The 24803-nt window shown below is 36.5% G+C and overlaps 1 protein-coding gene across 8 annotated transcripts in view; it reads left to right on the top strand.

The window, feature by feature from the left end:
* ADGRG6 (adhesion G protein-coupled receptor G6) overlaps window positions 1–24803 on the top strand; it is a 109829-nt gene that overhangs the window by 43287 nt on the left and 41739 nt on the right. For 3 of the 8 annotated variants that reach the window (XM_035320640.1, XM_035320642.1, XM_035320641.1), the window contains exons 3-7: window positions 1492–1833; window positions 7549–8169; window positions 12873–12941; window positions 16013–16096; window positions 17580–20653. In XM_035320640.1, the coding sequence (XP_035176531.1) occupies window positions 1492–1833; window positions 7549–8169; window positions 12873–12941; window positions 16013–16096; window positions 17580–20641 (4178 nt within the window). In that variant the 3' untranslated portion in view covers window positions 20642–20653. The other 5 variants (XM_035320643.1, XM_035320645.1, XM_035320644.1 and 2 more) reach the window with 4 other exon arrangements.

The raw sequence follows: 24803 nt of genomic DNA, 5'->3' as shown, positions 1-24803 counted from the left end.
TGCAGAGAAATTAGATTACATGGGTTCCAGCTTGTACTACACAGATCATGTTTTCCAATGTCACGAGTACCACATCTTCCCAAAGGTACTTGTACATCATTAAGACAATATTATTTTCCTCAAATATGCACTCCATAGTTCTTATGTAGCCAACCTGCATTTGGCTCTGGAAGACCAGTTAATTACTAATCTCTGCCTCTTAAGGTCCATGTGAATACATGATTTGCAAATAAAAATATCAGAACTCTGCAAAATGTACCTAAGAATTCTCTTCACAGATGTAAGCTGCTTTTTTTTTTTTTTTTTTTTTTTTTTTGCCATTTCAGTTCCCAGAGTCAGGCTCTATTTGCTAAGGCTGAACATTATATGAATGTGACAAAGCAGTGAAAAAAAAAAACATAAAGGGTGCTTTGGAGATGTGTATTGTATTTATTCCTCTCTTAGGATTGTTCCCTAAATACTTGAACAACAACTTGTTTTGCTGCTTTTGGCATAGACAACTAATAATATATATTCGTATTCTCCTATTTTTTTCAAACTTATATTACTTGATGCACACTTGTCCTAATGAAATATTTGTTGGTTTTGTTGGTTATCTGTTGCTAATATTCCGCTCCCGCCTAGTTTGTTCAGTGCTGCTTTGGCAAATGGTTGCAGATTTTAACAGTGGGCAATTCACAGTAATAATATCAAACAACACACTAAGTAAATATATGACAGAAGGGCAAATATAAAAAGAATAAGATATGCATCCCTATGGACTAACAGGGTCTGAAATTGTCATGGAAGGAACAGCAGGTGAGCGAAGGCACATCAGGAAAATATAATAATTTTTTAGAGCTTGACTGCCACAAACATCAATGGAGCTGACTCAGCACGGGAAGAGTGTAGTAATTTGCTGTTGATTCAAAAGCCAGTAGTAGCTCACTGCTACCCTTCTGGGTGATGTGGAGAGCACTTGCCAGAAGTGTTGATGACTAACCTTGGACTCTGTGGAATGCTGCTGCTGAGGCTCCTCAGTCCATCTCTTGTGCTGTTGCATTCCAGGGACATTCCACTGGGAACAAGGGCAGGGCATGGAGCTGCTGGAATAGCAGCAGTCAGCACCAGTCCAGCAGCCAAAAGATATAAATGATACCAGTCATCTTCTTAGAAGTTTCAGTTTAACAGTTCATTTGCCTTTGATAATTCAAAATGTTGCTTTCACTTCACCATTGTTTGCACAGAGGGTCAATATGCATGGCAGATATATATTGGATGCACAAACATATTTAACAGTATAATTTGTATTTGCAAATTTTCTCATGTAAAATATTATTTTGCCATATTATTCCCCTAGCATTTTGCTTGCTAGAAACAAAGCCTTTTTCTGCCTGTCTTCCTCCCATCTCTGTTTGCTTTTCTGTATAGAAATATATTTAGACAGTGTTGATGATTAATTTGCTGTTAAATTATCACTCTTCCTGACCTTTCTCTTGTTTACATTGCCAGCTCATGGATGCTACAACTGTAGGACTGTATTAACTGACCCCTCTGGAGTTTTCACTTCTCCATGCTTCCCCAGTGATTATCCCAACAGCCAAGCATGCAAATGGATCATCCGAGCACCTCATGGATTCATCATACAGCTAACATTTATTGATTTTGACATTGAAGAAGCTCCAGGCTGCATTTATGATTCACTGACATTGGACAATGGAGAGATCCCAATGAACCTCTGTGGAATAACCGCCAAGGGATTATCATATAATTCTACTGGAAATGAAATGATTGTGTCCTTTAAAAGTGATTTCAGTATCCAAAAAAAAGGTTTTAATGCCAGCTATGTACGAAGTAAGTAAACCCAAAGTATTTCATACCTCTACTAGCTAAAATGTCCTGCTAGAAGGAAATTTCTTGTAGTTTATTAGAATGACATTTTCTGACAGAGTCAAGTGCTCCATGAGAAGGGAAGGGGTGACAGGAAATGGAGAGGCTGCAGGGTGAAACTATAGAGTTCTCTGGTATGTTTTTAAATTAATTTATTTTTCTGTTGATAAATATATATTTTTCCAGGACATGACATTCTTAAGTGCATTAGAAAACTTTTCACATGCAAAAATTTTAGGCCCAAGTTTGTCTCTTTCTGAAGATTTATGTTGGGAGATTTAGAAGTGGGACACATCCTTAGTGTCAGTGTAACTGCAGAAGAACATTGTAACATAAAGGCCAGCATGAGCATGAGCTTAACCAACAGCTGCAAAGCCAGCCAAAACCTTTGGCCCAATGAAACACCCTACAAGTGCCTGCTACAAGTGCAAAAGGCAGAACTTTCTCACAGTTTTTTTCCAGTCTCTAGTGTAAACTCCCGGGGATGAACTGCCACTGCAAAACTGCTACCTTTCATTCCAGTTCGTTAACCTTTCTTTTTCTTTGTAAATATGTAACAATGCTTAGATTTTAGAAAGCCTAACAATTGGGGGAAAAAAAAAAGACACCCATGCTTTTCACCCTAGGAGAAGAAAAGAGGACAAATAATATATGACTGATATTTGTTTTGTTGTTTAAGACATTACTAGAAGGTGTTCTTTGTATGACAGTAAGGAGCTGCAACATAAATGAGGGCATTAGGATTGCCATGCCTCTCTTCTATTCAGGACCCCAGACCTCCAGAAGGACTCCAGGTGGGGTCTCAGGGGAGCAGAGTAGAGGGGGAGAATCACCTCCCTCAACCTGCTGACCAGGCTTCTTCTGAATCAAAATGCAGCCCAGCATACAACTGGCTTTTTGGGCTGCAGGTGCACAATGCCAGCTCATGTCAAGCTTTACATTCACTGGTATCCCCTACTCCTTCATTGCAGGCCTGCTCTTGATCAATTCATTACCCGGTCTGTCCTGACACTGGGGACTTCCCAAATGTAGCACATTACACTTACATTGTATTGGCTGGTTGTGTAGAAACACAGAGCAAGGAGGTTTTCAGTTCTCAGTCACAAATATCCTTTTTTAATGAGAAAAAAAATAAATCAAAATACCTATTACACATATATTATTTTAAAATAATAAACATAACAACCTCCCTAATTATAAGACAAAAATAGTCCTGATTATGCCAGGAAAATTAGTTTGCAGTTCTGAAAAGAAAAAAGGTAAAGTCATATCAGAGGAACTAAATATTTCTTATGCTGAGATCCTTTCATGCTGACAGAGAGAGTATAGTAATAACTCTAGGAACACCTGTTTTCTTCTGTAAGTGGAAGCAAATTTTCTGAAAGGTTTCTCTGAAAGTAGTGGCTCTTCCTGTACAGCAAGTTGTTAAATCAAGTAGATCATATAAAATGGTATGCAATCAGATTATGCAACATGATTTATTGCATTATTCCTCTTTGCTATTTTAATGTTTAAGAATAAGACATAAGATAACTTTCAGCAGGAATTGAAAGATGCAATATTATCCTCAGATGTATTCAATGAAGAGAAGAAGAAAGGGTGACATATAGTTAGAAAATCATCTGTATTATACATACATATAGGTAATGCATTTCAAAAATATTACCTTCATGCCAAATTGAACAGTACCTTACCTTCACAGATAGCACCCTTATGGTTAAAAAGTCTTGGAAGATACCCTTTTATTTTGAATAAGGAGGCTACTCACCACTGTGAGTAAAGGGTGTCAGTGATCTTCACCAGCAACATATTTCAATATTATATGTTAGTTCAGGCACTCCATGTTAAGGCCTGCTCTTAAGCTATCTCATCTAAGGTTCCTGATTTTTTGTTTCTTTACTCCAAATCTATATCTCTCAGTAAAATTTTTGATTTTGACTGTGGACGTTATAGAGGACAGGTGGCTGTGTGCACCTAAGGCAACTTATAACCTATAGGCCACATTCTGCATGGCAGCCTTTAACCAGGCAATGGATACAGAAAAGGAGTTTGGTTAAAGGGTGGTAACATAGTGCTTTCCTTTCATAGGAAAAAAAATAAATAAAAGCATGTAGACAATCAGACATCAACATACATGTGCTAAAATTACAATGTATCTGCATGGCAGACATCAGTGCGATGCTTTCCTGATCTTGCAGAGAATTCCTAAAGGCAGTGGGGTGGTGCTACACCCACTCATTTCAGGTCATTGTGGAGCTTCAAAGCTCCATTTTCAAACTGGCACCATTCTTACCATCATAAACATGATACCCAGGCAATATCATGAATTTCTCCCAGAGAGGGATATGCTGTTACAGTACTCTACTCATGTTTGCTGTCATTTCTCAGCAATGATCATATGTAAATAATAAAATTAAGTAGTTTGTTCTATTTTGACTTTGACAAAGAAATATGTATGTGGAATGCAAAGGGCCATTCAAAGACATGCAGCAGTTTGCTATCTAGAAATTGCACTTATAAAGATACTAATAATACATCTTAATACAAAATGTACACAAGGCAAAATATATATGAGGAAAAACAAGTAAGAGCAAATGAGTTTGGGGAGGGAACTGGCTGAGAATAGAACAGCATTTGTGTGACTGCTCAGTTTTGTGTAACAGTGGTTTCAAACCGAGTTTCACAGAGTACATCCTGTTATACATAATATGCTGGCTGCCCACACAAATGCTGGCCTCCTGCAACACGGCCAAAGCAGATAGCTGGCCATATCCTCAGCTGCAGTAAATGAATATAGCTTTGCTACTCCTAGGGGAATTATGTCAATTTACAGCAGCTGAAGAGCTGGCATGGTAAATAATTTTCTAGTAATACTTAACTGTGTAAGCAATAGCTCCATTGATGAGTTAAACTCACTCAGATACCCAAAGGAGAAGAGGAAGAGCCGAAAGACCTCTGTTAATGGAGAAATGCTTGAGACAATGTCACATAAATTAGCACAAAGCTGAGTAGTACTGCTGTAGCCCAGATTAAAGGATGAGTCAGTGCAGCATTCACTGCAACAAAACTTCTCAAATAAGTATGTAGTGTGTAGACACCATTAAAGCTGGTGCATTTCTTCCAGCATCAGTGGAGGGACAGCTGAAAGCAGTGAAGCTAGGAACAGCAGAAAACACCACACAAGGCACCAAACCATGCTGAAAAGCCCATCAACTGGCAAGAAAGCAGTTTTCCCCACAAGTGATTGTAAAACAGTCTAGAGACACCTTGGTTGCTTGTGTGTAAAGGGGTGTAAGAGATATAAGATAGCTGAAACAAAGGCAAGTAAGGAAGGGGCTCTAAAAAGAAGCAGAGGCAGACTTGTCATCGCAACACTCCCATAAAAGCAGATGTGGATTTTAGAACAGTGAGCTGCCTGTTGCTGATCGCTTCTGCTGCATCCCAGCTGCCAAAACTTTTGTACCATTTTCATAAGTAAATAACAATGCATCCAAAGTAAACCCTGTTCATTATAATCCAGTTATCTTCCTAACAGAAACAGTTTAACATCACCCTGCATGTAGTCTAAACACTTGTATGAACAGACCAAGAATATATGTATATTCTCCCTCAGAGAATAATCAGCTTCTCCAGTACTAACATCTGAAATTCATCAGTATGATGACTGGCTGTGCAATAGCAACTGGGAGAGAGCTCTTAATGTTGATGGCAGGATTCTGTTTTCTCCACATGTATAAGATACTTGTCAGTTTTGTTCTTTCACTGTAGGGGGAAGGTGCCAATGGTTAAATATCTCAGAAGAGTACAGTAATTTTGAGTAGATTTGTTCAGTACCAGAGCAGTGGGATTCTCCCTGTTTATTTCCCTTCTTAGACTGTTTAAATGTGACCAGGTGGTCCGTAGCTCTCCTGACCACCCTAACACAGGCTGGGTGGTGCTCAAATGAATGAGCTTTCTTCTTTTTCAAGTCTTGAATCTTTATACTTCTCCTGGAACACTTTCCATGTTACATAAAGAACTGTACTGTATAATTAACTCATGAAAAAAATGCCCTTGTTTTCAATGGAAAGTTGAACACATTTTCTATCTATAAAATTGTTCCAACATACTTTTGTGCTTGGAAAACAAACAAACAAAAATATCTATGAAGTAAATCCAGTAATTATAAAAGCCCAGAATTTCTCTCTTCCGTCCCATTCTCCAGTTGCTGGGTTGGCAGATAATGTATAATGCTTTAAGTTATTTTACTATAGTATGTATTGGTCAAATTATGTCCTTTCATATATCCGAATATGGTAGTCTAGAGCTCAGAGTCTGCAAGCTGCTGATAAAAAGAAAGTGTAATATCATAGAATATACAGGATCTTTGTAGTCCATATTTCTGTTTCTTCCTGAATGGGGCATGACAGTCACCCTTCCCTCACATATCTCACCCCCTCAGAACAAAAAGTTTTATTTCAGTCTGAAAAGGGAGAAAGTATAATAATTAGCACATGACATACCATAATTTAAAAATCCCAAGGAAGACCATGCTTTTATTGTGACAATTATTCTACAGGTCTAGCAAAATCCAGTTTCAGTTCCAGCATATGCACTGTCAAAGCCTGTCTGAGAGCTGGAAGACATTTGTTGATGATGTGATCTGCCACAGAACCGTGGAGCCAGAAGTAAAACCAAGAACGGCTGCAACAATTCTTGTTGACTTTGATACTTTTTCATTACTGATAACCTGAAACTTCTTTAAGTGGATAAATTTACTAGAAGAATTTTTCTGCCATAAATATACCAATAAAACTGAGTATACTGACACTTTATTTTGAAAAATAATGTTCTCCAAAGTAGACTCAGCAAAATTGTCATTAATACACTCATGGAGAAAAAGCATATGTCATTAGATACTGCTTTTCACATTTAGTGACTGCCATTTTGCCAGTGCAAATGAGAATACTTAATAAAAATCAGAGACAAAGTAATTCTGCCCATGCCTACATACTCTTACTGCAGTGCATTTTTTGCAAGAGGACTAGTCATTTCTAGATACTTGTACCGAATCTTAAACTGCTGACACAAATATTTGCAAAGAGTGACCAGCTTGGATAAAAATATTCACAAACACATGATTGCAGTGTTTAACCAGAAGGCTGCAGGGGACAAAATGGGAAGATGCCTAATACATTACAGAAACATGTTACCAGAATTCAGGAACAAAAGTCTTCAGTTTGTCAAGGAATGCAATGGAGGTTTAATTCTACTGCGATATTAATATTTAAAAGTGAGGCCTGAACTTTATTGGTGTAATGCAGTCATACAGACAAGTAATTAAAATAATACATCTTTGAAAAGTTATACTGTGTTTTTACAATAACTGGTTTACTCTATTGCATAATGCAACCTTCCTAGATGAATGTGTAGTAATTTTTATAAAGTGAGTGGAAGCTAGTAGCTAATATTTCCTAATATTGCTCTTAATGCAACTTCTGGAGTAGTTAGCTGTGGGTAAAGCAGCATTCTCCATCCTGCTGAAAAGGAATGTTTTTGGTAGAGTGCACTCCCAAGCCAAATTCTCCTCAGTGTGTGCTTTACACTGATTAAAAAACTCTGTTAAACTGCTGCCAGTCTGCCTTTATTTTTATATGAGAATATTTTCCAGTTAATTTATTTATCTGCTCTCTGTTCTAGTTGCCGTGTCTCTGAGGAATCAGAAGGTCATCATTCCCCAGGATCCTGATGTTGATGCCGTGTCTGTGGCAGAGACAGTCTTGGTTCCAGAGCTTAGCCAGTTCACACTGTGCTTTGAAGCAACCAAGAGCAGCAGTGATGACAATGACGACTGGAAGATCTTCTCCTACACAGATGTGTCATCGAAAGAGTTCTTCGGCTTCGGGAAGACCACAAAAGGCCATTTTCTGTCCATCTCAGGGACACAGTGCTTTCTTGATAATGCATTGCCTCGAAATGCAGAGTTTTTCACAGGAACCTTTGAACAGCTCTGTGTAGTAGGGGATAGCTTCTCGGGCACAATAGGTGTATATGCCAAAAGTACCTATCATAATGTATACTGTCCGGCTATGTTTGGCAAAGTTATCCCTGGAAATGGTAGGCTGGTGCTGGGCTCTAACAGCAATGAAGTGAGCTCTCTAAATGGGGACATTTACAACTTCCGCCTCTGGAATTTCACCATGAATGCTCAAACACTGGCCAACCTCAGCTGCGATGTGAAAGGAAACATTGTAGACTGGGAAAATGAATTCTGGAGTATTCCAACTTCAGCACTGAAAGCAGAAAACAATTTGAGTTGTGGTGAGTATGCCTTGCCAATTCTTTTTTGCTTATTTTCCCCCCACACTTCTGCATTGTGCTGAAAATATCTTACCCCAGCAAGAAAAAAAAAAAAAAAGTTATTCTGAAGGAAAAACAGGTAGATCTTGCCTTTCTTTGAGCTAGCTCAATTCTTACCATACACAGTCTTTGAAAGAACATGAAGTTGATTCTATAAGGGAAAAGAAAAAATCCCTTAAGTATTTTGAGTTGCTGCTTGAAATAATGTAGTACAGATCAGAGTTCTTTCCCAGTGGTTTGTTTCCTGAAATTCCACTGAGATGAAATGATGATTGCAGGAAAGTACCTGCTACCCTCAAGTTAGACTACCATGGTCTCTAGAGAGAAAAAAACTAGGTGTTAACTAACCGCTTAGTAAATGTTCTTGTACCTGCACTTTGGTGCTTCCATTAGCTAGAAGGAGCATCTGTTAGCATTTTTCTGCGTGTACAGACAGCCAGTAAAGGCAGAGGCAAACTGGTAATGCATACAAGATAGAAAAGTACAAGAAAAGATAAATTAAAGGAGATAAAAAAAGATAAATTAAAGGAGAAAGGAAGAGATTTATATCAAAATCATTGGTTCTTATCATCCTGTTAACATCTTGTCAACCATTTTTTCAATTGGTAGTTACTGAGAGGTTTTCTTCCTGTAGATTACACTGGGAGATAAATTTTAATATGTTGTATGACCTATCCTCATTCCATGGCTCAAGCACGTTCTTCTTATAAATGTCCAGGTGTAATTTTTCTATATTTGTATGATATTACAGCTATTTGATGATTTTATCCTGGAACTTTTTTTTTTTTTCCAGAAAAAGAAAATTTAAAACTGAAAAATCCTTGTCAGTTTGGAACAGTATTTTACTTTTTAAAAGAAGCAAACAAATGTTTTAATTAGTGAAAGCTTTAAAGATATTTTGATAATTTTAAAATGCATAGGGGAAAATTGGAGCCATGGTCAGTAGTAGCTCATGCATGCATATATATGATGCTAGTGAAACTCTAATGCTATGGAACTCCATGTCCATGGTGTCTGACACCCTATTGCATCAAATACACGTTGTTAAACAAACTAACAAAAAAAAATAGTCAACAGTTACAAATATTGGTTCTCTTTGAACTATATAAGGTCTGTTAAGATCTACTGTTATCCTTTCTACCTTTTTACTTACTAGTTTAAATATAACTCATGTCAGTGTGTCTCTGGCTGCAGCACTTGTCAGCATTCTGGAAATCTGTAGTTTAAAGCAAAACCTGGCATCATTAAAATATTCTGGTTTCTCTATGTTGTAGCTCATGAGGGATTAAGGTGGCTAACATCACATCTTACTTGCTTAGTTAACTGAAACCAAAATGTGAGGTAGATTTAGTGGGACAGCTCTCAACATACCTCTAGGTGCCTACCAGCACAACAAAGACGTTAACATAAACATTGATCATGAGTGATAAAGTTGTTCCAAACACAAAACTTGTTCTTCCATCCATACAAATAGAAAAATCTGAGAAAAAGTAATTTCCCAGAAAATCTTACTCTTCTTAAACCATTATACCAAGAAGATAAGCACAACACTTTGACTGAACCATCTACCAAGATGCCTGTAAATGTTGCAGTCTTATCTGATTTTGACTGGAGTATGGATCTTGTCCCTCTTTCTATTAAACACTGTACAGTCCTGTGATATTAGTGTAATATCATAGCTGTATTCACAGAAGTAATAGAGTTATTTGCATTCCACATCACAGCTTTATGCTTTGGGATGTCATTTTTTTCAGTGGTTTCCTTACGGCAGATTATTTTAGAAAACATGTCAGCATTCTAACATTAGCAAGAACATAGGCCAGGTTTCTATACATGCTGCTTCAAGTGTATCTCTATATAAGCATTGTTACTTCCTGTAAATAAGCATGTGAGAAAACTTACTAACCGCTTTCTTTTTTCAAAGCTGTTAAATTATCCGATATGATACAGGCTTCCCTGAACCAGCGAATGTCCTAAAAAAAACATGTAGGGTGCAATGCAGATTCAGAAATTGTTACTAATCCCAGAGATGGTATTGTTAGAATTTTTTTTCCTTCATCTTCTTGAATAAAAGCCTTCATTGTAAAACCAGCCTTTAACATGAGAGTTGATGAGTCAGACTACCAACCATGAATAAACCACTGACAGTGGTGAGATTAACTGATTAGATTTCATTTAGCTGCAGTGGAAGGATTTATGCAAAAAAGAGGTTTTCACTCAGCTGCGATAATGCTTTCCCAGGAAGCCGCTTGTAACAACAACCAAAAAAAAAAAAAAAGCCTAAAAGCCTCTCAAAGTATTGTGCCTGAACACTGTTAAATTTCTCAAAGGATATTATTTTCATGATTTTTCAGACTAAGCTTTTACAAGTAGATTTATTGAGGATAAGCACACCAACAAATTGTTCCAGATAATCTTTTCATAATTTTACCTTCTCCTAGTTTATTCCTTAGACTAATGTTTTCACAGCTGTGCAATCATGGTGGGGTGTTTCTGGAAGACTTGACGGAATTCTTTTTTCATTGCAGTACCTTCGCAGGGCTTGCATTTAAAGGTATATATACACAGCCTAATCCAGACTAACTTTAAAAGAAGTAGTTTAAGTAGTGAGAGCAGTGTAATAGAATCAGTGAAGAGCTCAGTGCAGACAAACCAAGGAGTACTTAGTCAAATACAAATACTGTACTGATTTTGGAGCCTGCAATGGCTGCACATATAGCAGAATATGACCCACTCAATTTAAGGCTATCTTGGCTGTATGTCTGCCTGTGCCTGCAATTACTGTATCGTGTACTTCATTTGGGTCCTTCCTTCCCAAATCAAAATTCTTAATTTTGAAGTCAAATTTAACTTGGAGTAGGATCTGTCTGCTTAGGCATCTGAAAGATAGTTGTTTAAGGCTGAGCAAATTACACTCAGTGCTGTTTATGAATAATGGAGTGAAAAAGGCTGTTCAGGTTGTCAGCTCATTTCACATTAGAGTAGATGTCTCAAGTCAGAAGTTTTATGCTGTAGGAGTGCCTGTTTCTCTCCACTGACTAGAAAGAAAATCTAGCATGATAAACAGATATGGATGTCTGAGTTGTAGACATTTAAAGTAGGTGAGATACATCACACAAAGGGTCTGTAATGCAGGGCCATGTCTTCTGTTCCTATTACTGACCATGCCACTGAGCTTAATAAGGGAGCTTGTGCCAAGTATCTGTTCATAGCCGGATCATTGTACTTATTTAGCACTGAGGTAAAGTCTAGTCTGGCTAGAATTCAACCTGATTAAAAATTTAAAAAGGTCATTTAACATACTCACTGAAAATATTCTTCTTTAAAGGATACAGTATTCTGACTTAGGTGTCTTCTAAAGTCTGCAGATTTTCTGCAATCTTTCAGGTGATTTTTCCCTGATATGGCATCAGAAGGTTATTCACAGCAGGCTTAGATGTCGGCTGTTTAATAGAAGCAAATATATTTTGGAAAAAAGTCTCATGCAGATGGTAGGGAACTTAGAACATGCTTCCTAAAGCTGATAGGAAGTCTACAAAGGAAGTCATTTTGCCTGTATCTCTTAATCCTTTTTAAACAAACAAACAAACAAAAGCAAAGCAAAACAAACAAACAAAACCCCCACAAAATTACTGAACTTTAGTATTTGTAGAGAATCACATTTTAAATTCTGTCCTTTTTAGTTGGCAATACATGTGATGGTATCCATGGCATGTCAGGACTTCGGTATTGAAGCCCCATGCTTCATCTGTTCTTCCATCACAGGGAATATTTTCATAGCTATCTTTACAAGCTGGTGGGTGATGGCTCTGTAATTTTATGGAAGGATATGGCGTTTCATGAGAGAACCTCACTGAGTCAATGTGATTCTGAAGTGGTAAAACGAAAGTCAAACAGACAACACTCCCAGTAGGTTCAGATTATGCACTGCTGTATGGCCCTATTTTTTTCAACATAATGTGCAAAAGCAGCTGCAGCTGACCTGCTGGGATACACAAAGTGTAATTAATGCAGTTTAACCAGTTTGTTTTCTGTACCCACTTTTACATTCCCCATTTTTGTCTCTAGATCATCAAAGTATGTGCATGTAGTTCTGAATAATTCAGCAGAGATACAGATTTACCTTACATTATCTGCTTATAAATCATGCATACCAGAATATTAATCACACCCATGCCCTGGGCACAGGAGCAAGTTTAATCACCTTTTATCTGGCTGGTGTCTGCCACAGGCAGATTACTCAGAACGGTATGGTGGGTAACCTGTGCTGCAACAGCACACTGTGGTTGCTTCTCCAAGGCGCATGCTGTTGCTTGTGAAGATGCCATAAATTCTACAGCCATACCAACCCCTCCGCATAGAGCCATTTCAGAGTACACACAAGCTGCATTCATTTAATGGGCTGTTATTTAGCTACAGCTGGGGAGAGTATAAGAAAACCAGGGGAGGATATGTAAGTGACTAACTTGTAAGGCAAGGTTTGTTTTTGTGGATCCCTCAGCAGCAACAGAAAATGAAACTACGTAAGAAGGCAAATGGCATTAGTAGTCCTATCTTTGAAAGAAAATAGGAAGAAGACTGTGTCGCCGCAAGATATATTTTGAGACATTTTGGTTTTATGCCCAGTAGACAAACCTAATTATTTGACTTTCTGTTTTCTAAAGGCTCATACCTAATTCCTTCTTCTACCATTGAACCAACAAGTTGTGCAAACCTAGGAAGCCTTTGCCAAGGTAAGAAGCTCAGGTCATTTTCACAGTTTCATCTTTGTTAAATCTTTCTTGATATTTTATTCCACTTCTTTCTTATTTTTTATTTTTTTCTTTTCATATTTTTATTTTATTTTTTTAATGAAAGTCTGAATTTCAATAAGGAATAGCAAGGAGAAGAACACCTTAGACTCATAAATTGTGTGGGTGTCATGTACATACAATATGTGGAAAAATGTGATCATTCCCTTGATAATATATTTTCCAAATAATCTCTATTATATCAAAACTGCATTAATAGACTGCTTTCAGTTCTCTCTTCACCTCTTTTCATCCTGCACATTTTGACAGTAAAATATTAACCAGGATAAGAAACAGGTACATCTGTAAACAAGAAATAAATATATGTAAATAAAGCAACTTATTATTATTCATATTTTTCCAGTAGGCTATTTTGAGGCTAGATACTTTGAGATTAGCAGGTGAGAAGTCAACATTGGACTGCAAAATCCAGCAGCTATTAGTTAATAAAATACTTTGTTGCAGCACTTACTGATGGTTAAATAGTGTCAAAATCACCACATATAAAAATTCATTAGGTCTTTTGAAAGGTCAGCTCAGTGGAATGCAAGGAGGAGCTGAACCCTAAAGATTTCCATGCCTTGTGAATCATTGCAAATCCAAGCATAGTTAATTCTTTCCACTCTGCTTAGTGGCTGAAGTTCTATAAAAAAGAACATTAACAACATCAGCCCATTTCCACAATACATTCATGAATACAGACGTGCTAGGTCAGGTGACATGTTAAACTTCAATCACAGCAGCAGCTACATCAAAAATATCTCATGCTCTGTAACCTATTTCAAGCTGTGTGATGGAAGATGGAGGCAACAGAGAATACAATATAAAAGGGAGAGGAAGTCTTGGAACTCCTTCTAATCCAGCATTTGCAAGTAAGTCAGCCTTAGTTTAAAGATAAAAAGAGAAATGCACTCTGCTTGAGAAGCCAGTAAGAGACCTGTGATAGTCTCCACTGTACTTCTCCCAGTTGTTCCCATGGTAGATTTGGTTTAGGGTCTTGGAGCATATGGAGGTCTCCATAGAGAAAGTGAAATGCCAATTCTGTTTATAATCAGATTTCAAACAGCAGTATTCAGCAATCAAACTAACAAAGCATAATATGTTCTAAATACTGATACCCAAATACCTTACCAAAAAATTGTAACAGTATTGAAACAGTATTACTCTTTTTCTGTGGGAAGAGGTAATACAGCCATTGTATAAAGATATTTGTCTATTCTCTTGGAAGAACTCAGAGAGATTTCCTATGTCAAAACAGCATGGTGTGAAAGGAGAGAGAATATCTAACATTAAGTCACCTAATAGGGCTGTAGAAATAGACACACTTTCAGACAAACAAATTTGAAGAACATATTGCTTCTAATAAAAGACATTTTCTTTCAGGCTTGCCTTCCTTAAATTCTTAGATCATCACATTTCCAACAAACTTTTTGAGTACTTTTCACCAGGATAATAGTGTTTACTTCTCCGAAGAGTGTTTTGTCAAGTGTCACTGGCTTTGTGTTAGTCACTTGGAAAGTGGTGCATCAGATTTATGCTGTTCATCCTCATCATTATCTTCATCATCATCATCACCGTAATGTAAATCATTAAAAGACATCTGTATTTCTTTCAGCACTGCAGACTTCTTTTAAGCTGAGAGTCCACTTTGGATTCCTTTTTTGTTTGTTTGTTTGTTGTGTGTTGTGCAACAGCACCAGTAACAATGTTTGTGGTTGCCATCATTTTGTTGTCATTATGTCAGAGCTGTTTTCTTCATTGTGCCTAGCAAATATTTTCATTCATTGGAAGATACCTTCTTTAACAGTGTTGGCTGGAAGACACATTCAGCAAGAAGCCTTAAAACTTGTTTCTCAGAAAATATAGCCCTGAAGTTACTTGTAAGAACACCTTTTTTATGTAACAGGGTGTGACTTTCTGTTCTCTCTTTCCCAGTTAGAACTCCTGTTTACTGCAACATCCAACTCTTCCTTTTCTTTTCTCAATTTTCTTATTTCACTGAAACTTGAATATAAACCCATTCCCTAAGCTGAGGCCTGAGTTTATGAATTTTAGACTCAAAATGTTAAATACAGCAACCTAACAAAAAGATCAAAAGTTCAATTTCTTAGTTAAAATACGATTGCTTAAACTTTCCAGGTTGATTCTTGGTCAAAATCTGCAAAAGATGTGTTACACTGTGAGATTATATTGCACAAATCTTCACATTGTAAAAAGAGTTTTCAGGAAAAGTAGAAAGCTGTCAGTGATGGGATTTACATTCCAGGGACTTACTAGATAAATTATTTTCCAAACTATTTGAAAGTTCAGTGGTGTGATTTTGAAGTGCTTTGTTCCTCTAGAGTATGTATCCTCCCAGTCTTCAGTGAGGGGAATTTGAAGTTTTGGCTTCTCACTCTGAACAAGAGAAACGTTCTAGCTAGTTCTCCTGGGAAACATTTTCCAATGTTGTGTGGGATGACTCCTGTTAGTGTCAGTGGGAAGAGTACAGCTAAGATCCTACATGAAGCTTTCAAAATATGTATTCCACTCCAATTATTCCTAGTCTGATTTCAATTCTTTTCATTATATAGAGTTCAGTTGAGTTAATGAGAACCTTAAATGGGTGTTTCAGTTTCACATTTCTTTGTCATCCTCATTCCCTGAGTAGAGACAATTATTCTTCCTAAGAGCATGCATCTTAGAACTTGTAAGATCTGATTTCTGGACTTTGCACAGCTGTTTGGATTTGAAGCTCTCAGAAGAGGATTTTGAATTTATGAAAGCGGTACAGGACTGATCTTGCAATCCTTCCACTGGCAAACCTCCCACTGAAGTCAGTGAAAGTGAAGATTGCAGGACTGGGACTTCAGTTCATGTCCATTTGTCACTTTGAACAGAAAGCAATGTTAACATATATGGCACTGTGTGTAGATGGTTTCATTTTACATTGTCATGAGTTGTTCCCATTTTGTCTTACCTCATTAACATTCATATTTCATTCAAGTTCACCTCTCTCTCATCTTTATTACCAGCTACTGTAAATGCTACTACTCCTACACCACCCACTGTCACCACTAACATGCCTGATACTAATAGAACCGATAAGCCAAACAATGGTAAGAAATCCTGTGTTACATTATTCCTTGTACTGTCTCTAGAGCAAATTTACTGTTTTTTTTTTTTTTTTTTTTTTTTTTTAAAAGATGTGTTTTTCATAGTATAATGTAAAGGGTCATGCCTTGGTTCTGATCTCATTTACAATGAAATCAGTCAAGAGTAACTTCAATGGACTTGCCTTTGTAAGAATGGTATAAATGAGAACAAAACCAAACTCAGTGTTTATTTGTATCATGTTTACCTGGTTCCCATATGAAAGGAACTTACTTTGTGTCACCCATTGTACTTACCCATGCAAAGAATAAGGGAAGGCAGAGGTGTTTTTAAAAAGGGACTAAAAAAAGCATGCTTTTGAAATGTTTTAACACTGCAGATTATCAGATGTTGTGTAGCTACCGCTTCTGCTGCAAGGGGGCTGGTATGCTGGGATTGTCTGTTCCTCACTGGTAACACAGGGAAGCCAAGTGGAATCATTCCTATGGAGCAAAGCCACTTCCACTGAGTCAACAGGAATCTTTCCACTGACTTCAAGAAGAGCTGGATCAGACTCTACTAGGGAAAATGTTGACAGTATCAGATATCATTTTTTTTTCATTTAAAAATATTAAGGGAAAAAATAAGGTAGTAAATGAGCCTATTATTAGCACAAAAAAAAAAAGGGGGGGGGGGGGATTTCTTTTAAGGTTTTCTCAAATCTGATATCACTGTCTCCTGGAGATTGAGTATCACTTTGTGAGGAACTACTAAAATATATATTATTATTTTTAAAGATAGTTTTTAAACATTAATAACGTTACAGAAAAATATTTCCTGCAATTTTCATCTGAGGCTAAAAAATCTTTTTGCTAAAGATTTTGTGTGCTCCCAAGAAGTAAATTAGTAGCTGTTGGGTTGTTTGGTTGGTTGGTTGTTCTTTTGGGGTGGTGTTGGTGTTTTTGGTTTTGTTTTCCAAACACATCAGTTGTTACTGTAGGATTTTACATTTTTGGAGTGCTTTTTTCTCTTGGCAAATCACCTCCTGTATATTTGACAGTCAGGCAGTATAGTAGACAATGTGAAAGAATTTATCTGAATTCGTCTTATTTGGATCTAAGCAGAAGAAAGAAGAAAATCTTGAAACTTATTTCCAAATTGTGCTTTTTCTTTTTGTGGAGCCATTCACTCCATGTTCACTATGAGCAGTTAACTTTGATTTTTGGAGATACAGTAGGACTGAAGACCCTGTTAATGTTAGTGCAAATAAAAAATGGACAACTAAGATCTTTCTTTAACTTTGAAACTGCCAAGAGAAAGCAGGAAGGCTAAGAAAATTAAGCCAAATTCATTTATAGTAGAAGCAAGTAAAACTTTCTCTCAGCTAAGTGTCATAATCTTCCACTGATGGTAAGTCATTTTTTAGACCAAGAGCAGACAACCAAGAACAGGCAGTTAGGTTGCATGTACTTTCTTTAATCCGTTAACTATATGGCTTACTACACACAGACCTGCAGGAATTCAGACTTCCTGTTACAGTTATCTTCAGAATGAAGAGAAATTCACCTGATTCCTCCCATTCACGACCACAAAGGCAGCAAGAGTCTAAGATAGAAGGGATCAAAACCATAGGAATTATCTCTACCCCTATTATTTGGCCAGTAAAACAAAGACCTCTCCGTTTCAGTAAAAACTCAGCAGATGAGGATCCAGAGAGAAAAAACATATACGGCATATTTCGTCCAACTGTGTCAACATCGGCTGCCTATGAGGAGACCAGCAATGGTACATTGGCTGCTTTTTCAGAAAAAATCAACCTAGATAACACTGCGATTCATCAGTTACTAAATGAAAATATTCTGAATGATTCTAGAATTTCATTTCATGGCACTTATAATGCAGCAGGTGCTGTTACAGATCCTTCTGTGAATGCAGCAGTTCCTTTTCTTCAAAACAGAAGTCTTACTGCAGAGGCAACATGGACTCTGGCAGATGGGCTAGGTTATGCTGACTCAGAGTCACCATTCCACTCTGCTGTTAGCAGAAACACTGCTTATGAACACGGAAATGAAGCCCTGTGGATTCCATCTTCCAGCAATGACATGTCCAATTTCATACATCTAAATGATGTCTTGGAGCCTGAGAGTTGGTGGAGTGAGACTATATTTCACCATCATATCACCTCTGACTTTCAAGAAGAGAGATTTCATTCTCTTTCTAGCTTATCTATATCACCTTTAAGGGAGACACTCTCATTCCAAAAAAGTAGACTAGACTTGCTAGATTTTTCACCGCACAAAGTTTACCCAGATATGATAGAAGGCAACACTAACAGGAAACCTGTTTCCATGTTAGCAGCAAGCAGTGAATTTCAGTTTAGAAAATCTATGTACATTAAGGAACATTACTCAGGAGGTATTACAAATTTAAACTCTGTGGAGGCTCCACATGCAAACCCAACAGCATTTTTTCACAACATGAAAAAAACATATACAAAAGCTATGCCCAACATACAGCTGACAAATTCAATCACAGGTTCCAGTAGAAAACAACTAGTGTCAGCACTTCTGGTAGGAATAGGCAGGACAAACTCAGCATTAAATCATGTTGAAACAACACGGCCTCTTTATCAACAATCGTTGACTGGTATGTATTCAGAAAGTGATAGCATATTTTTGTCTAATAGTGATTACTGGTCTCATTATTTAAAATATTCAGTATATTTTCAAAAGAAGATAAGTGAGACCCTCAGAAATGGAGCACTGGAGAACAATTTAGATGCATTTCATAATAACAATCAAAATGAAGATTCAGATTTTTCCATATTAGAGACAGAGAATATCAACAGAGTTGGCACCTCCTGGGAACCAGGTTACTTGGATTTTCTGACAAAATATGTAGACATATCCCCTTCTTTAACAGCCAATTTCTGGACTGTTTCCTATCACTTGAAAGAAGTGCCTCAAGCATTTTCTGGGGAGCCATCAGAAAATCAGTGGCTCTCATTTAATAAACTGCTTTCTTCCCCAACAGAGAAATTGCCATCCATTAGTTCACCTACTAAGCCTGACAGTATCTCTGAGGATACTTTTACAATTAGTTTATTAGATCATGGAGCTGAAGAAATTAACTTCTCTAGCCATGCATCAACTTTGGAAAGACAGATATTTAGTTTATTTTTTCTGGGCCTTTCAAAGAGAATTTCAGAAAGTAACGAGAAGATGGTATCACAGATGCAGTCAGAAATGAACTTTGCAAACCTAACCATATCTTCCAATGATGACTTTTACTTTGCTTTTCCTTTCTCTTCCCTCAAAGCACCTTTGAGTCAACACGTTGTACAGACAAGTCCCTTTGACAAAGCACTTGCAAACTCTACAAAAAAATCAGTGGTCTTTGATGGTTTAAACATGCAAGTTGGAACTGACATAGTAAGTGATAGAACCAATGTGACCTTCCTAAATAATAGACAGCAACTTGTTTCTGTCCTTCCAACACATCCAGGAACCCAGCCTTCATGTTCAAGGGGTAGCCAGACTGCTTCTTTGGTAAATACATCACTTAATAGTTTCATAAACAGTACAAGAACACATGGATCATTGCAGTCTCAAGACATTCTGAAGAGTGATGCAGCATCAAATGCTGTTGATAATGCAAGAAGTGAAGTTCAAATGGATGCAGCTATTTTTTTAAAAAGCAATGATTCAGTGAATTCTGACTTCCTTACAACAGCACTGTCTTTGGAATTGAGGCACACTTTTCATTCAGAATCAAAATTCAAACTTGGTGTACCTCCTAACAGCTACTCCACACCTCCACTCCCACAAAGTTTTCAGAACCACCTTGATAGCATTTCTCCAAGCCTGATCCCTGGATGGGATGTAGCGGAGTTAAGCTTACCAACAACACCAGTAACACCAAGTCAACTAACTTTCTTAGGACAAAACTTCCTTGAAAATCAAGGGGATGGTATTGGATACTCTCGATGGGCAGTAGAACAAGAAATCACTGGTGATAAAGAAAAAAGAAATTCTGCTGTTCAGACATCAACTAATAAATCAAGGCTTTCAGATCAGGATTCAGAAAGGGAAGTATATGGATCCTTTAGCATGTACAGAGGAAGAATGTCTTCTCTGAATATTGGTAGTACTCACCTCTTGGATTTTGAAAATGTTGATTATGGACACTTTGCAAATTTCTCTTCTCTTCTGGCATTATCAAGAACTGCAATAATGAATGATACAATGCTTTTGTCCTCTTCATATAGTGGAATTATTATTCAGCAAAAAGAGACCATCCTGAAGCATACTCTAATGACACCTGGAGCAGTAATCCATCACTCTTACATGCATTCTCAAATGCCAATTTCTCCTGTAATGTACCATCAATCATCAGGTTTGGCACATATTCATTCCTTGACCAATTTTTCAACTGGGAGAAGCCAAAATACCACCCCTTACCCGCCACCGAATCAACTTACTGGCAATCCCACAGTCTTATCTTGTTTAAACTCCACTGAAATGGGCTGCCTATGTCGACCTGAGGTCAACTACAGTATGTCAAGTCATTAAGTTAGATGTAGAGAAAAAAAAAAAAAATAGATCATCTTATCTATTAGTTATTCAGTTGGTAGACTAAACATAGAAATAGCTAAATTTTATTCTTTAGATATAGATACATTTAGAATATCAAAATATTTTAGAATAGTATTTTAATTACAGTAGAAGGGAATTTGTAAAATCTTAGTGATAACACATCATTAACATGTAATTTCTCCTATCCTCTAAAACTCTCATGAGACTGTGAGAATAGTAGATTGAGTTGCTATGTATTTTATGCACTTTTATGCCATTTCATTATTTGAGATTTTAAGAATGGTATTTATATATTTCTGAGGATTTATTTTCCAAAAGGAAAGATTTTACAAAAAAAAAAAAAAAAAAAAACCAACAACAAAAAAAAACTCTTGGATAATTTGGCTAACAGAATTTAAAAGAATTATCATGATATTTCATTGATCATTATATTTTTATATTTGGGTGTGGAGAGAATTGTTTTTCCAGCTTCTTTCCCCCCCCCCCCTTTTTTTTTCCAAATTATCTTTAGCTACTTTTAATCAATTTTCTGCCCATAAAAATATTTCTTTTTAGTTCAGCATTTTGAGATGGGATTTCGACTGTTTAATTTGGAGTGAGAAATGATTTTTAGTTTTCACTATCTGTGACTGCAGTCTCCTGAGAGTGTTTAAAAATGTAGATTAGTTCTTTGGTCTTGTTCTTTTTTTGCCTCATTAGAACATGCTTTGGTCCACCATCTGGTGGAGATCTTAAAGCTATTGACTATTCTTTGTAGATTCTAAGTTTGATTTTAAAACTATTTTGCATATTAAGGAGTTTTTTTCCATATATATAATTATATAAATGAAACTATAGTTATATATATGAACATATATGAATTTATGAAAATATATATAATGCACAATTTCTACATATGTGTATCTTTGCGGCACATATAAGAGTACATTATACATATAAAATTGAATATATGTATATACAGAGATATATACATATAAATCTACATCTTAATTTTGTTTTCAGTTTGCCCAAAGTCCACTTCTCTACTTCCAAAGTCAAGACTTATTTTTTTGCTATTTTTTTTTAAATGAAACTATAACAATAATAATAAAAAACTAATGGCATTTTTATATTAAACTGCACAACAAATATGTGTGTTTGCTGATTTAAGGGAGGGAAAAAAGACGATCATTCAAAAATCAGATTCATACTACTCATATTTAAAATTTAATCACAGCTTACTGAAGAAGGTAACGGGTAAAGCATCCTCCTGCAAGAAACTGATTATTTACTACTTTATTGAAAAAAGAATTTTTATACTTATCTCAGTGAGACTATGATCAATTCCATAATGAAGAGAAAAAATACCCAAGCCAGCTTGTGAATAGGATAGTAACCAATATGCTCAATTAGTTCAGAAAATATTAAGATTCCTCCGATAATTTTATTTTAAGCTCTTGTAAAATGCTTATCTACAAAGATGTAAGATGATTAAATTTGCTCCACATGGATTAAACTAGAATAAAAGATTTTGTTTTGTTTTGTTTTGTTTTGTTTTGATCTAGACTTAGAAAGAGCAATTTCTTTCCAGTCAAGAGACAGAAAGAGATTTCTGTATAATTGTTTTCATGTCCTGTTCTGTTCAATGTAGTGCCTCTGTAATAGTTACATAAGGTTATGTAAATACATGTGTTCTGTGATCAAGATCCACAACTTCATTTGGTAACAGCCCTGAACCAAATAATGCCACGTGTGCATACATGTGACTGAATTGACGCAGAAGTTCTGACACCCTCACGTGCATCGTAGGGCATTTTCTCCATCAAGAGTGGACAGAATTTTTAGTAGTGTAATGAAAAACTTTTACCCTATGAAAGGTGAAAGTGGTTAACAGAGAGCATAACTATGAGAAGATTTGGTATTTATTAGATGTGAAATCTTGTGACAAAAATGTTGTCTACCAGCCCATGAGCTTAAAGAGAGTTTATATTTACCTAGTCCATTTCAAAACAATTTTACTTAATACAAAATTTCTCTATGCCAAGTGTTACACATTTTGAGATGAAAGATGGTTTGTTCAGCTGCCCGTTTTATAAAGCTAACAGTTTATTTTTTTTTTCTACTATCCCAAACCTGAGAGCAAAGGATTGGCTGTGAAAACAAATTGGAAAGGGCTTCTCCTTCATAATTCTGTTCTCAATGATCTTGTGACTTTTAATTTATGAGCTTTATCTGCTCTCACAAAGTTTTAAGTCAAATCTACAATGGTTGTTTCTGGATTATAACAATATGACTGTGCCTATGATTTATCCATGTTACAGACTTCAGTAATTTTGATTGTTTTAAATTCATGACAGTTTCATGATTTGCTTCTACATACTCCACTAAAGGTATATGCAGAATACTACTTAAATATGTTATTTCTGAATTTCCATGTCACATTTCAAGTGTCTCTAAAAATACAGAGAAGGAGGGAATTCTTGTAGACAGGACTAGTGAGAATGGACCCAAGCCTGCAAGGCTTGTTCACTCCAGACTCACATAATATCATGAACTTGAGGTGTCTGTGCATCTGGGGTTCAGCCCAATCTTTAGATTCATCATGGAATTAAAGTCTCACATTATTAAAAAGGCAAATTTCCTCAGCTTTCTAAAATTTTTATGCTGTTTTTAATGGACAGGTGGACTATTCTACAGGATATCTATAACTGTCTTTTGTTTGAACTCCAACTCGGAATCAAAAGTGCATGATATGGTTGCAACATGGGTAAGTTAAGTTTTCTTTCTTACATTGTGGAGTAATTAATTAGGGTCTAATTTGGGCATTTAGTCACTGCAGATAGAGTTCTGAAATGTCTCCACTAGCCAGGCATCTTAAGAATTGTAGATATTAGCTGAGATTTTAGAAAGTAGGGGGAAATGAAAATTGTCCACTGAATGACATTGATGCCTAAGTTCCTACATCACTACACAGAGCAAAATTTTATCCCCAAATACTAATGTGGTTTTGAAGTTATACTGTGATTGATATAACAATAAACAGGCTGTGTTTATTTGTGTGAGGCAATACACTTTTCCAGTTTAGCACAATATCTTCTGCTTTAGAAATCTTCTCCTATAGGTCAGTTGTTGCAGTTTCTGGTAGCCATAGTTTTTCAGTCCATTTTAGTAGATGTAAGCTCCTTCCTGGGCCCTCTAGAGGACTGCTGCAGTGCCTACCTCTGAGAATTTCTTCCATGTGAATAGAGATATTCTCCATTCTGTTCTGACAGTTCACATAATGGCACTCACACAGTCTGCAAGTTGTCTTTCTACCAACTACTCACATGAAAATGTGATGTCAAAAAATATATGGCATTTATTCTTTATTTGTCTATAATAAACCTGCAGGCTTCCAGCTTTCAGAAGCTAAGGAAGAGAAACCACCTATAGTTTCCTACGAACCAGAAAGGCAGTCATTTACACCAGCTAAGGATGTTCTCTTAGCAGCAGTATCCAGGCAAAGTATGTAGATGCCGGAACCAAAGATTCTCAAAAGGTGTCACTTGGCCCTGGCAGAGCATGCAAAATTTTCTCCAGAAGGGAAATCTGAGCAGCCATTGCAACTCCAAATAAGTAGTAGAAATAAGGGTCATCAAACGGTGTAGACTTTTAGGTGAAAATTGACCCTGAATTTTTGTCAGGATTTGTTTTCTAATTTTTTTTTTCCTGAAAATTTAAGATGATGTAGAGGAAGAAAAGGAAAGTTCCACATCCTATGCACTCACCTATTCACAGTAATGACCTTGCAGAGATTTCCTTTGCTCAGAGAAAAAAAAAAAAAAACACCCAACAACAACAACAAACCTAATAAATCTTTCACTACCAATTGTACATCCAATATAACAGTCACCTCACTGTCATGGGAGCATGTTTCACTTTGCTTTGAAAAATTGAAGGGAATTTCTCAAGGGGAAGAGAGGTAAAGTTTTAACTGTTTTAAACAACAAAGAACCCCTATTAACATCATACCATTCCTGTGATCAATGTTTTCCTGTTTTTCAGCTAAACCATACTTTCCAGAACTGGAATTACACTGTGTATGTGGTGAATATCAGGTAAATGAAGGAGGAAGATGTTTACACCACATATCTTTCTAAGAATTAACCCACCCTAATTA

The sequence above is a fragment of the Oxyura jamaicensis genome, chromosome 3 (genome assembly GCF_011077185.1).
Source record: "Oxyura jamaicensis isolate SHBP4307 breed ruddy duck chromosome 3, BPBGC_Ojam_1.0, whole genome shotgun sequence".
NCBI classification, from domain to species: domain Eukaryota; kingdom Metazoa; phylum Chordata; class Aves; order Anseriformes; family Anatidae; genus Oxyura; species Oxyura jamaicensis.
Note: the sequence above shows the minus strand (reverse complement) of the source record. Positions and strands in the feature narration are given on the sequence as shown.